This window comes from Cryptotermes secundus, unplaced genomic scaffold (genome assembly GCF_002891405.2).
Source record: "Cryptotermes secundus unplaced genomic scaffold, Csec_1.0 scaffold5, whole genome shotgun sequence".
Taxonomy (NCBI): domain Eukaryota; kingdom Metazoa; phylum Arthropoda; class Insecta; order Blattodea; family Kalotermitidae; genus Cryptotermes; species Cryptotermes secundus.
In genome coordinates, this window is record NW_019724742.1 from 1,810,098 (window position 1) to 1,822,582 (window position 12,485).

The following is a 12,485-nucleotide window of genomic DNA, read 5'->3' on the forward strand; positions in this document are numbered from 1 at the left end:
CGTACGAATAATATTCTGATGAATTTCTCTAACTTTGGAAGAATGGCCCTACAAATTTCAAATGAAGGCAACGACATATACCAATAGGAACTAAGGTTATGATTCGTGTATATAGCTTCATACTGACTGAGTACTACTGCTACTAGATGCCATTACTAATAGGAGGTCCAGCAGATGTGCGTAACAATGATTCAGTTTTTATATGTTTTTCAGGGTTTTACACACAATTTTGCAACTGATTTATTAACATGGCGTCAAGGGATGGGACGATTAAGAATTATGAATTGAGAAGCACCTGGACTAAAACGGCCCTGGCCTATATTAGGAGTTATTTCAGGATTTTCCTGACGAGAATGAGGAAAGCTACAAAACTTTCAGTCATGAACCCCGGTCTATGGGCCGAGACTCGAACTCAGTATTGCGAAAATAGAAGCCAGAATGGTAGGTACCATACCGCAATATTCAGTAAGAAATTTTGTCAGTTGTAGAGAAACTTAACTAAATATCATTAGTTATGTAGGCTCACGTTTTTAAAAGTAACATGTAAAATTCATTTTAAAATTGCAGACCGATTTATAAGTTAGTTGGAATTTATTCATATATAGAGACTTTCAGTAAAATTTAGCACTAACTGCGTATTTTCTTTTGCAAGAATTCAAAGTGCTATGAATTAATGAACAGAGCTGAGTTACTGGTGGAAGTTTTCTTGTCCCATTGTGTTCTAGGTTTGACAAGGACTGACACTGCGTCACGTTCCTGTCACATCTGTCATGGCAGACAACACTGCAATAAACGGAAAGGACAAGGGTGATGACAGATTTCGCATTATACAGTGGTTATTTATGTGGGTAGCCTGTCCATTAGTTCCAGTTAAAGGGTCACGACTTTACGACATGTACTGCGTTCTTCTCGTGGCGTGTAGTTACCTCACACAAGTCTTCGTCGTCATGGGTATACTGAAGAACCTGCATGACGTATCGTACATCATGGAGGCTGTTCGACCGCTATTATCCATGTGTTCTGTCATTTGGATGCATTTCTTCATCAGGTACCCAGTTTCGTAATCCTTTAAAGTATCATGTCCTTATCGTTTTATTAACCGTTTTACACTAAATTCGTTTGCGGTAGCGTAGTTGGCTGAGGCACTGTGCTACAGGCCGGAAGGTCGCGGGTTCTGTTCCCGATGAAGTCACTGGATTTTTCAATTGACCTAATCCTTCCAACCGCACTATGGCCCTGGGGTCGACTCAGCCTCTAAAAGAAATGAGTACCAGGAATCGTCCTGGAGTTAAAGGGCAGTTGGCGTATAAGATTGACAACCTTACTGCCATCTGTGACCCGATTATCCAGAAAAAGTGGGAACCTCGACGTCTCACAACCCTAAGGGTCTCCGCAGGCTGTTCCAGGGATAGCTTTGCCTTCTCCCCCCCTTTACCTATACAACATTCATAGATGAGAAGTCACTAGTAACCAGTTAATTGTTTTTACTTTTTAAACTCAGAACATGTTTCGATAAATTATTGATCATCATCATCATCATCATCATCAAGTGAACATTTATGAGAAAAACGTATTGAATTGCATATTGCTAATTTCCTTGCTTTGTAAGTTGTCTACAAATCCAATGAAAATATTGAACCCACCTCACTACATATTCTAGTTACGTCCAGAAATTCACTAACACACTTTAAAATGTTTATGTATGACATAGGCAAAGAAAATTATTTGAATTTAATCCAACTTAAACCGCAAGGAAATTAGCTATGTGCGATATAGTACTGTGTCTCATTAAAAGATGTTCACTTTATGATGATTAATCATTGATACAGACACGTCGCGAGTGCTTCTAGAAAATAAAAGCACTTAGTCGGTTGCCATTGCAGTGCCATATACAAACGTTATATACACGTTTAATAAAACAATAAGGATGCTTATGTTTATGATTTATGTAAATCTGATATGCGATGGTAGGTCTGCTTTCAGGCAAATAGGAAATTAGTTGATGAAATTGTAAGGGTTTACAAATACAGTGGATTTGAGATTAATTAAATTTAGAAAAAGAAAATAAACGTCCAAATAAAGTGATCGGTTGCAATTAGTACTGTGGCTGCTAGTCTGTGTGTACAATATCACCCTGTTTCAGTTTCAAGAAGCAAGGAGTTCGAGAATTGCTGAGCATTTTAAAGAACTTCACCTGGTCCGACGTGGCTGACACAAACACGAAGGCTGGCTGGATTTCCCGCATACAGATAATAGCTTACAGAGCAAATATAACGCTCATTGTTAGCCACGTGTCCTACTGGATTCTTCGCATATTAACCAACAACAGCACCCTCTTCTTCAACACTTGGATTCCCTTTGGCCAGAAAAGCAATTTGTCTTATGTCTTCATATTGATCATACAGGTAAAATGTAACTTAATCGCGGTAACTTCCAGAACTGATTCATGCACTTTCTTCTTTCATAAAAGCAAGATTAAGTTCGACTTTTCGTTACTGGTATTGAAGTTTCGCCAAAATAGAGTTCAATATGGGTTACTGTCAACACTGTAATAAAGTTGCAGGTTACAAAAGCGGCGGAGAATTTCTTGACTGGCTGTGTTACTCTCAGATTCTCAATATTAGCTACAACTTTACAGCAGTTTTTATTAGAATAATAGCTTATTAATTGTAGCAGTCTAAATTCGTTTTGATAGTAGAGCAACGTCCATGATATTTTTAAGGATTGCTTCCTGTTACGTATGTACGATGAACAAATATAATTATTATCGTCAACAAAACAATAATTTATTATTTATTTATATAGCACACACTATATTTTTATTTTTATTCTTATTTTATTGTTAATTCTAATCAAAATATAGTCTAAGTTTTGTGAAGTTTGTGAATTGAATAGGAACTAATTTGTACGAACCGTTTAGAAAAATAGGAATTCGGTTCGGTAGTAGTATGTGAGAAACTTGCAGCACCTGAAGATTACCCATTTGAGGTCGAAACATGTAGTGGTTGTTGTATAAATAAATAAATAATAAAGTATTATTGCGTTGACGGTAAGAATTGTATATGTTCAACGTCCATGATATTTGGTTATTGCCCGATATCTGGATAAACACATTTCACAGAATCTAGCCTTGCTTCAGTCCTCAGGTTAAACGAATAGGTACAGGCAAGACTCCATTTTGGTAGCAGGACCTCACAGAGGCGTCCCTGCTTTCAAACAGAGGACGGTGGTAAAGCCACCCTCCTAAACGTTGTATATATGTTTTATGTATCCGAAAAAAAATATTAAGGGAAAGATTTCCATTGGAAAATGAGACATTTTCCAAAAAATTTACAACAAGAATTTCTAGGAAACAGGAGCGGCCATCTATCTTCAAAAGTTTATTGTGCAGTTGGTCACTAATTGGTTCTGCTCTCTCGCGTTTTGTGGGACGCTGAGTCTGTATTCAGTAATGGTGATTGCATGCTGCATCCAACTGGAGAAGATCCAGACCGCATTACTAGACATGAAGCAGAGGGAGGAAGAGCCAGAATCAGTCATGAAAGACCGTCTGGCTCAGTGCGTACGACATCATCAGAAAGTCTTGAGGTGAGACAATAATTAATATAATGCGATTTGCTTAGTAATGACAGAAAATGGAACATTAATTACAAAACTCGACACCTAGAGGTAGAAGACATACGTGTATACAGATATATTTTAAATATATTATTTGCGAATTTTGAAACTGCACAATTATATTGGGAATTATTTCATGAATATTAGATTTATATGACTTTTCGTAAGTTGGTTTTACTTCGAAGAATACCGTCTTCTGGGATGTGGCGCTCTGTAAATTTTGTGTTAACCGACGTTTCGGAGTTTCGTAGTCACCGCCGTGAAAATCTCAAATCTTATATGGTTTTATTTCCTTCTTCTTGTGGCTTATTATACTGACAAACTGATCAATTTTTCGAGATTTTTGGCAACTGTTAGTTAGAATCCAGCACCTTTTGGTAACTATCGATGTATACAAGAACTGGCAGCAACATCAGTTGAACTGAGAAACTTTATTCAGGAGATAATATTTCTGGCTTATATTCCAGAGGTTCCCGGTTCCAATATCGGCATGAGTGAAGTTTAGCGTGTTCCTTCACGCCCTCCATGAAAATGCCGAAAGAGGGCCTTGAGATAAGCCCACATCCCTTCGAATTCTTATTTCAACAGTCGTCCTACCCTTCGACTCTATACGGTCTGGGCTATGAGCCGCAACAGCGTAGTCGGTATAGCGACTGGCTGCTGGCTGGAATTCCAGGTGTCGGTGTTCGAGTCCCAGTAGGGTAAAAAAGTTACTCTTCTCCACGTCCTCTCCAGTGGGTACAGGTGACTCTTTCCCCGGGGGTTAAGTGGATCGGTCGTGAAACTAACCACTCACCTCCAGCTAGTGTCGAGGTCAAGAAAATGCGGACCTATACATCCAATCCCCGATACGCCTTAATGGCGTAGTGCCTGATTAGTTAAGCACAGGGACAGTTTTACCTTTGCTTTACTGTCTGAGCTTGTGACAGCATCTTGGATTAGTGACAATTCCACATCGCCACACCACAACTTTCTGACCAGTAACCGATAATGACCGTTGACTTTGTTCACGGCCAACAAATTACAGTGTGTTACTGGTTGTTCTCTTACATGAAACTTCCTACGCCATGTTGGCAGCGGGTTTCTGCGAAACCTTGGCTGCTTTGTCATCTCGATGTTCAAAGAATATAACTCCGTGGCCTGTATTCCGCAAGCGAAGTATACCGACCGAGCGAGTCGCCGCTTGTCGGCGAAGTTAGTGCCTACTTTTGCGGATAGACGATGCGCAGAACACTGTAGTAAAATTGTATATTTGCTCTATACTGATTTCTAACATATAGGACTGATAATATTCTGTGCCCAAACAAGACAGTGGGTGTGCGGGTGTGAAGGCCAGAGGGTGTGCGGGTGTGAAGGTCAGAGGGTGTGCGGGTGTGAAGGCCAGAGGGTGTGCGGGTGTGAATGATCTGGAATTAACTGAATGAGCAATAAAATAAAATGCATTTTCATTCGCCAAATGTAATAAGCCCAGGGACTTAATGCAATCCTTCCATAAAAATATCAGCTAATTAGGCCTACATTTCGCTAATAAATATATCTCACTAAGGAAGAAACAGAGTAAATAACGTCATAAATATTTGACATTCTATTCACTACAGGTTCATGAGCGTCTTGGAGGACACATTCTATCTCGTAATACTCGGACCTTTTATATTCGTGGCCGTTGGGCTGTGTTTCGCTGCCTTCACAGTGATGACGGTGTGTACCGCAAAACTAAATGGATTTTAATATTTGAAGTAAGCAATAAAGGATACGGCTAGCTAAGCGAATAGCTAACAAACTGAAAAGGTAAGTAACAGGCCGTGAAGGCCCATAGCGTTGTGAGACGTCGAGACTCCCACATTTTCTCTAGACAATTGGATCAGCCTTACGCGCCGGCCGACCTTAACTCCCAGGAAGATTCCTGATACTCATTCCTGTTAAAGTATGAGTCGACCCCAGGGCCACAGTGCGGATGGAAGGATTAGGTCAATTGAAAAATTAAATGACCTCGGGGATCGAACCCGCGACCTTCCGGCTTGTAGCCTAGTGCCTCAACCAAATACGCTACCCCGTGCCTCCGAAAAGGTAAGTAAGTAACTAATTATTTTGTAATGTTCAATACCATTAATTGAGCAAATAAAAAATGACATGAGGAGAACCTCCGGGAACCACGCAAGGGAGAATAAACGCATTCAAAGATTTGGCTGGAAACCCTGAAGGAAGACCTAAGGGTATTGTTACAATAATATTAAAATGGATTTTAAAGGCATAAGATGGAAAGCTGTGGACTGGATTTACCTTGCTCAGGATAGGAACAAGTGTCCGGCCGCTGTGAAGAAGATAACGCTCTTTCAGATTTGGGAATTTCTTGACTAACTGAAGAACTTTTAGTTCCTTAAGAATGATTCTGCTCCATGGAGTTAGTTGGTGATTTAGTGAGTTAACATCAGTAAAACTGAAGAGAATCCTGTGTCAGTTTAATCCCATTCATTCTCTAAACCCTATTTCTCTAGTGAGATTTTGAGTTCTCACCCCCATTAGTGCAGCCGCGTAAGACGGCAGTTAGGTGCTGATGTTTCAGAGAAACGTGCTGCTTATATCCTGAGGCTGTTACTACCAGAAGAGCACAAAGTGAGCTGTAGGAACCGCAGATTTCCTCGCTAAGTGACAGCTCTCTGTGTGCTCATTTCAATACTCTTGGTCCTGAGCACTTTTTGTAGGGCGTTGCGAGCACTTATGTCTGATAACCGTGAGTAGCAACAAATGAAGTGATTATCTTCGAATCAAATGGACAGTTTACATTTGTTTCTCTGTAAAATAAGGAGAATTTCCTAAAATTACTCTTAAATTAAAACATTCTTGCGAAACTCAGGTGTGTTTATTATGAATGTTCTATTCTCAAAGATGTTTCAGACCGACTGACTATGTGCGTATTTTAATTAAACGAAAATTTCAAAATCTTCATTTGTGTTTGGTTTTAGAATGCAATTATTTGTTATTTATACATTTTTTGGCTCATTGAAATTAAACCATGAACAAAAGGAAAACACAATTGCCCTTTACCTTCTGAAAACTCTTTTGTAATGAACCTTCAGTTTCTGTAAAAAAAAAAAACATGATTGTCCTGACTAGCAGAGCCACTATTAGTTTCTCAAGAAGGACTCTCGTCCATGATGGTAGAATGCAGACTCACTTGTCGGTTATTTTATTCCCTGTAATCTTGTTTTATGAAGCCTGTAAGTTGCGAACGCTGTAAGCGACTGTTCGCAAGTGCCTACTCCTTGCGTACATCTCACGTCCTTCAGCCGCCAGAGGCATTCCAAGGACTTCGTAGAATTCCTAAACGTGCTTATTGCAATTTATAGAACGCGTTTAGGGTGAGAAGTCTTAGATAAACTTCACACTCTTGGGCAATAGGATCACTTCTAATCCATGTCCTCCATTATCTATTCAATTTAATCTCAGCTACACTTCATACTGAGGATTGTCATTATCAAGAATACGAAGGTGCTCCGTGCCACGTAACTAGAATTCCAAGTAATATCCATATCATCTTGATCTTCGTCAGTAATCATGGTATTGTTACGCCCTGCGGCCATCACGGTTTGTATTACGATGGCAAGTAGATAATAAAACATCTGAGGGAAAACAAATTCAGTACGTCAGGAGAGCCCCAAAATTCCGATTCAGCACTCTTTGTGTCGAGTTAGTTGCGATAGGTTACGGTATCTGAGGTGACGAAAACGCTGACTTAGGGAAATTACGTGGGCGCACAGGCAATGAGAGAGAACTAATGTTGACAGAAAAAGAACGAAATTTCTGGTGTGGAGAAGTTCGCAGCTCCTATATAAGTGAAGGCTAGAAAACAGGAAATGTTATCATATAGAGTTGTAATGAGAGCGCCAATCTACGGCCAGAAGGACCGTCCACTTCTTCAGCCTTAAGAAGCAGTCGCACCATGGAGGACCATCCACAAACAGTAAGTCAAACCAATTAACAACATACCAGTCGCTCTATCCTTCTAAAATGTCAGAATTAGTCTAGCTCCAGCAACCTACCAACTTCACCGAAGTGTTAACAACGCTAGAGTCAGGCAAAACCACTAAATTTAACCGATAAAAAGGCAAAGTGTCCCTGTGTTTAACTAATTAAGCACTACGCCATGAAGACGTATGGGGGAGTGCATGTACTCGTATATATCCATCTTGAACCGACCAAACGGCGGGGACTTCTATGATAATGCATTTATGAATTATATTCTGCATAGTTGAAAATTGTGTATTGTGCTTTTTCCTTGGAATTCGCATAATTATATACGTCAATGGTGGCGTTATTGGATCACTCCCCCCCCCCGCTAGCGACCCCATAACAGTGCTAAAATGATATTTATCGTGCACTGTTTCTCGTGTTTTCAAAACTAAATTATATGATTTATTATCAACGTGGGCCGAACATCCCCCCCACCTCCACGTCCAGAGCGGCTCTGTTGTCTATTCAGTCCTGTATCCACCAGGTCCTCTTATCCAGAGAGGATGGCAAAACGTAGGATTATTAAGCTGACCACTCATCTCCATCCAATGCTGGAGAGGTGAATACGTGAAGCTTCATCTCGAACACCCCCTGTACGCTTTCATGGTGTGATGGCTAGGTACAGAGTCAAATTTACTACTACTACTACTACCACCATTACTGCTGATATTGCTACTATTAAGCTGCTGTTACTAATACTTCTTATAGTACTCTACTACTACTACTACTATTATTATTACTGTTACTATTACTACTACTACTACCACTATCACTGCTTCTAGAATTTATAGTAATACTATACTAGTACTATTGCTGCTGTACTACTACTACTACCACCACTACACCATAACATTTTATCTGGTACACTTGCTTTTCAGATGGGGAAATACAGCGAGGTATATCAGGCACTTCTTATTATACTCGTCTTGCTGGCTGAGTTACAGATCTTCTGCTGGTTTGGCAATGAGCTTACAGAACAGGTAATCCGTTTCGAAATAAATGCATACCGTAAGCGGTCAAACAGTATCTCGGACCATTACATAAGCCTCGGAATTTCATCGAATATTATAAAAAAATTCTTGTATTTAAAAATATGTGCTCAGTTAAATGTAAGCTAGAAAGTAATTTCTTATATTGAATTATGAAAGCAAGCAATATATCCGAGTATATCCAAATACTGGAACCATAAAAATAATCAGCTTGACTATCAACAGTTGCTGCACAGAATGTTCGTGCTGGTGCTCGGCTGTGATTTTTAATGTTCGTGATACAAGCGGATAGGCCCACAGTTGAAGACCAGGCTTCAGCCTTCGCACGGGATCAAACATCTGTTTTTCGAAAACTACCAATTCGTGTCCGAAATTAAGAGCTTACAAAACTCCTACCTGCTTCTGTTCCAGCTCGATATTAGAGACTTGTGACAATTTGTTAAGCCAATTTGATCCCTGTTTAATTTTGTCCATTTTAAAGCCTGCTTCACTTACTGACATAACATATATATTGTCACGTATCCGGGTATCCGTGACAAATAATTATTGGGTTACGAATTTGGGAAAGCGGATTATTGGAGAATTATGCCAGGCGGAACTACAGACAATTATCACACGCGATTATTATAACCCTTTGTAATTACGAACAATGATCACACTCTGATGTTCACTGTAACCACGCCTCACGAAGACATCTGTCGGTTCTTCTCTTGCTTCTGTTCTGATCTTAGCCCACTTCTGGTTATCTCCGCTACGGTCTGATCTGATCTGGTTATATCTGCTGTAATCTTCCTGATGTAAGTTCTTGGCCTACCGAATAGCAGACACGGCCCCGAAAGGTTCCTATTTCGTGTTTTCCAATGCAACGGTCTCCAGCATATTGCTTGACGCGAGAACTTCTTCACTTGCGTGGTAACGACTCTTATGTAGCTTTGTCGCTTCAACCTGTTTCATTGTCACCATGACAACGCTACGGAACCGTGGATACCTAGCCGTTGACTAACAGTGGGCGCCAGCTTTGACTCAGATATTCTGGCGTTTATGCGGCACGCCACTTTATATATACGCCGTTTTTTTTGCGAATATATACGGTATATACGGCTCTTACATTACACATGAATTACTGCTTGTAAATTGAATTCACTTTATGTCAAGTTACTGATTTCTGACAGCCTCTGTGGTCAGGGTTCCTGGCTACAGATCCAGAGGTCCGGGTTCGATTCCACGCGCTACGGGATTTTCTGAGAAGTAGTGGGTCTGGAACGGGGTCCACTCAGCCTCGTGAGGATAATTGAGGAGTTATTTCAAGGAAACGGCGGCTCCGGTCTAGAAAACCGAAATTAACGGCAGTGGGGATTCATTGCGCTGACCACGCGACACCCTCTATCAGCTAAAGTTGGCACTGACTTCGCTGACAAGCGGCGATCGCTCGGTCGGTATAGTTCGCTTGCGGACTAAAAGCCACGGAGTTTTTTTATTAAGGAACTAATGGAAGATGATATTCTTAACCCTCTGACACATTTGATATATGGCACTTCTGCTCTGTGAACATTTCTATATAGACATAAAACAAGTTGTTTTTACTAAACGTATTAGTGCCCGGTATAGCACATGTGACTGCACTGTTTTCCAGTCTGGCCTGGTACGCGAAGCAGCATGGAAGAGCGACTGGGCTGGTTCACCCGTTTCCCATCAGCGCTCAATTAATGTTCTGATGACCGTGTCTGAAGAATTCACCCTCACAGCCGGAAAGATTTTTCCTGTGTCTCGCCGCACCATGCTGAAGGTGAGAAACCTGAACGTTGCTGAAGCTGTAGTTCAATTGATAGTTTCAGTAGTCTCGTTTTTTTTTCAAGCTACGCTTGGATTTTCACCAATGGACTTCAAAATATATTAAAACTAGCTTAATTGTTGATTACGATCATTAATTGTTACATCATGCTGTTGTGGATGGTGTTTCAGACGTTTCAGATGTATATGCTGCTAACAGTTTCAGGGTGGAAATGCAACTCGGACGAGAAAACAAGAGAACGAAATTATTGAAACGAGGGAAACCATGACTGCCACTGGGAAAACTGGAGACTGTGGCCTTTAATTGGGCCTCTCAATGCGAGCCACCGACTTCCATTGGCTCCTTCAAACCCCTAATTTCCTTTTTTCCCTATACCTGTACCCTCGTTTTCCCACGAATTTCCTTTTCTCTCTTGAAGATGGAGGCAGAAATTTGCCCCATAAACCTTGGCAAATTTCTACCACACTAAACAGCATCACAATCTAGAACCCACTAACCGTCACAGGCCTGGAAATTTCATGTGTCACAAAATTAATGCTCTCGATTAATTTCCGTCCAATATCGGTGACATTGTGATACTACGAGGGGCGTTCAAATTCTAAGGTCTCCGATTTTTTTTCTCAGGACTGGGAGCAGATAGACACATGCGGTTTAGTTTAAAATACGTGTGCACTCTTTGTGAATGCGTGACAGAGAAGGCAGCACTGTACAGCACACAGAACTACGAGTATAGTGGTGGCAGCGAGAGTGAGAAGTGTTTTTTGATACTTAAAACGGCGACGTTTTCGTTACAATAACAGCGAGTAATCATTCGTTTTCTCCACTTGCGTGGCGTGACACGCATTGAAATTCATCGCCAGTTGAGTGAGACATGTGGTGATGGTGTCATGAATGTGAAAAATGTGCGTTCGTGGGTGTGACAGTTCAAAGAAGGCCGAACGTCGTGTGACAACGAACCAAAACAATCTCGGCCTCGCACCAGCCGGTCTGACAACATGGTCGAGCGAGTTGAGAAAGTTGTTTTGGAGGATCGCCGATTGAGTGTGGAAAACATTGCCTCCAAAGTTGCATTTCCGTGGGATCTGTGCACACAATCCTGCATGAAGACCTGCGAATATCCTCCAGGTGGGTGCCAAAAATTCTGGTGGACAACCACAAGGCTGTGCATGGCATTTGCCAGGCGATGTTGACACGTGATGAAGGCATGAATGGGACTTTGTTTTCATCAGTTGTGACAATGGATGAGACATGGATGCCGTTTTTCAATCCTGAAACAAAGCGCGATTTTCCAGTGGTCAAAACAGACTTCTACAGAAGCGTTCATAGCGGCCATGGAATCAAGGTGTAGACGTTGTGAAAAATGTGTATGGCTGCAGGGAGATTACGTTGAAAAGTGACAGAAGTTTCAAATTGTTTGTATGGTTATTGTGTGAGAAAAAAAATCGGAGACCTTAGANATATTGTGATAAAAATAAGCGATCGCAGTGAGAACATTTTTTCGTCTGTTGCAGGTGTTGAATGAGACGTATTCATACTTCCTGTTCCTGCTGAGCTTTGTGAAGAAGTCGTCAGAAGATATGTAGAAACCGACGGACAAGCTCTAGTGTATCTATTATGATAACATGAAATGATGGGATACTGCACGATTACTATATGTCAAAGCACGTTAGTAGTTGTCTTAAATACACTTATTGCAACTTAAAATCATACGTAAATTATAGATACATAATTCATTCTGGCTAATTGCCCAGTCCATCCAAACTTAATAATATTGGATTTGAGGTTCTCAGAGAAGTGACTATGAAGAATTCTATCTTTGGAATAAGAAGCCTGTAGTCCTGTGAAAGTCAACCAGAAGGAAGCAGCTCACTTACTGCCTGCTTCATGTTGGCTTTTATTTGGCTTGTTCTTCGACCCTGAAAATGGAGTGGATATGTTTCTCCGAAACGTCAGTTCAGTTTTACCGTACTATAGATGTCAAGATAGAATTCTTCAATCTTAATGATTTATGCACAGGAACATTATGTAAACTGATTCCATTTTCTTTCTCCGTTGACTTTTTTCCTCTCTTTGGG

The 12,485-nt window shown here is 40.7% G+C and overlaps 1 protein-coding gene across 7 annotated transcripts in view; it reads left to right on the forward strand.

Annotated features, from left to right (window-relative positions):
• Positions 1–216: 216 nt before the first annotated feature.
• The window catches only part of LOC111862737 (odorant receptor 4-like), a 31,109-nt gene continuing 18,840 nt past the window's right edge, over positions 217–12,485 (forward strand). For 4 of the 7 annotated variants that reach the window (XM_033750778.1, XM_033750777.1, XM_033750774.1 and 1 more), the window contains exons 1-8: positions 217–441; positions 726–1,048; positions 2,144–2,405; positions 3,350–3,588; positions 5,217–5,316; positions 8,508–8,609; positions 10,252–10,404; positions 11,922–12,075. In XM_033750778.1, the coding sequence (XP_033606669.1) occupies positions 771–1,048; positions 2,144–2,405; positions 3,350–3,588; positions 5,217–5,316; positions 8,508–8,609; positions 10,252–10,404; positions 11,922–11,993 (1,206 nt within the window). In that variant the 5' untranslated portion in view covers positions 217–441; positions 726–770 and the 3' untranslated portion in view covers positions 11,994–12,075. Of the gene's footprint in view, positions 442–725; positions 1,049–2,143; positions 2,406–3,349; positions 3,589–5,216; positions 5,317–8,507; positions 8,610–10,251; positions 10,405–11,921; positions 12,115–12,485 lie in introns of those variants that run through there. The other 3 variants (XM_023848372.2, XM_033750775.1, XM_033750780.1) reach the window with 3 other exon arrangements.